The sequence below is a fragment of the Miscanthus floridulus genome, chromosome 11 (genome assembly GCF_019320115.1).
Source record: "Miscanthus floridulus cultivar M001 chromosome 11, ASM1932011v1, whole genome shotgun sequence".
NCBI classification, from domain to species: Eukaryota; Viridiplantae; Streptophyta; class Magnoliopsida; order Poales; family Poaceae; genus Miscanthus; species Miscanthus floridulus.
In genome coordinates this window covers 38191708-38193353 of record NC_089590.1, presented here as the reverse complement: position 1 = coordinate 38193353, position 1646 = coordinate 38191708, and the positions used below count along the sequence as shown (strand labels likewise).

The window sequence follows — 1646 nt, the reverse complement described above, 5'->3', positions numbered from 1 at the left end:
CGGCGAGATGATCACAACCGCCAACCAGTACGCCGACGCCAAGGAAGCAGGAGGTGTGTTTTAATGAAGATATGGGCACTAATCACCCTGCCTCGCCACCATGACGACCGCACCTGACGCCCAATAGCACAACGATCGCCGCTACGACGACCAGCAGTTTCCATCGAGACAGCAGGACATGATCAGGCTAGATGGATTCAAACCTAGGTCAGGATTGCCGCCGCCGACCAGACCACTTTGTTGCTAATGTCAATGAGCCACGTGCCAAGCGTAACTATGATGAGCAGTACAAGAAGATCCTCGATGGCCTATGCCCCCTACACAAGAACGCCAAACACAAGATGAAAGACTGCCTTAGTTTGGCTAAGGAGTTCTAGGACAAAAAGTACAACGACGATAATGGTGGGAACGGAGGACTGCCGACCACCTAGGGATAATAATAACACCTTCTAGGACCATGACAAGGTGGTCGCCACCATCTTTGGGGGGTTTACCTCTAGCGAGAGCAGAAGGGAACGGAAGCTCGCCGCCTCGATGAGTGCTTGCCGTCGCTTTAGAGGAAACTATCGCCAACCCCAGCTATCGCCTGTGGTCTGAAGTCCCCATCACTTTCAGTAGGGCCAACCAGTGGGCGGACATACCCTACATAGGGCATTTTCCCCTCATCCTCGACGTGACTATCTAGAAGGTGCTCTTTAGAAAAGTCCTTGTCGATGGTGGGAGCGCTTTGAATCTACTCTTCGCCGGGGCCCTAAGAGAGCTCGGCCTCGGGACAACAGATCTCACGCCCTTAGACTCCTTTTGGGGTATGGTACCTAGCAGGGCATCTAGACCGCTTGGGGAAATCACCCTACCGGTATAGTTTGGCACGGTAACCAACTACCGAGTGGAGCATATCAACTTCTACGTCGCTGACTTCAACACTGCCTACCATGCCATACTGGGGCGTCCGGCTCTAGCCAAGTTCATGGCCATTCTGCACTATGCATATTTGGTGTTGAAGATGCCTTCGCCCATAGGAGTCTTGTCTCTATGGACCAACCTCTCCGTCGCCTACGCCTACGAGATAGAGAGTCTCGCCCTCACCGAAGCCACCAACCTCTCCATCCAGATGGCTAGTGTGGTCGTCAAAGCCAAGATGGCGTCTACTGATGACCTGGAGATCCCAGAGCCTCCTCATGCCTCCGCCAAGTCCAAGGAAGTCAAGGAGATCGGCCTCGACCTCGATGACCCTTCTAAGACGGTGAAAATTAGGGCTCACCTTGACCCCAAATAGGAAAGCGTGCTCGTCTCCTTCCTATGTACCAACACCAATGTGTTTGCTTGGAAACCTGCAGACATGCTGGGGGTACCGTGGGAGAAGATCGAGCACTCCTTGAATGTCTCGCCGACTGCTAAACCAATCAAGCAAAAACTTCACTGATTCGCGCCGGACAAAAAGGAGGCCATTAGGGTAGAAATAAAATGGCTCTTAGCTACTGGATTTATAAAAGAAGTGTATCATCTAGATTGGTTAGCTAATCCTATTCTTGTTAAGAAAAAGAATAAAGAATGGAGAATGTGTGTTGATTATACTGATCTTAACAAACACTGCCCTAAAGACCCCTTTGGCCTGCCTCGGATAGACGAGGTTGTAGACTCCACCA

The 1646-nt window shown here is 51.3% G+C and overlaps 1 protein-coding gene across 1 annotated transcript; it reads left to right on the top strand.

The window, feature by feature from the left end:
- Positions 1–967: 967 nt before the first annotated feature.
- LOC136491795 (uncharacterized) lies at positions 968–1276 on the top strand. Its single transcript, XM_066488033.1, has one exon. The coding sequence runs from the start codon at positions 968–970 to the stop codon at positions 1274–1276; it is 309 nt and encodes a 102-aa protein (XP_066344130.1).
- The last annotated feature ends 370 nt before the right edge of the window (positions 1277–1646 follow it).

Excerpts from the sequence above, each read along its gene's own strand:
- LOC136491795 (XM_066488033.1), top strand. The coding sequence starts at position 968 with ATGGCCATTCTGCACTATGCATATTTGGTGTTGAAGATGCCTTCGCCC.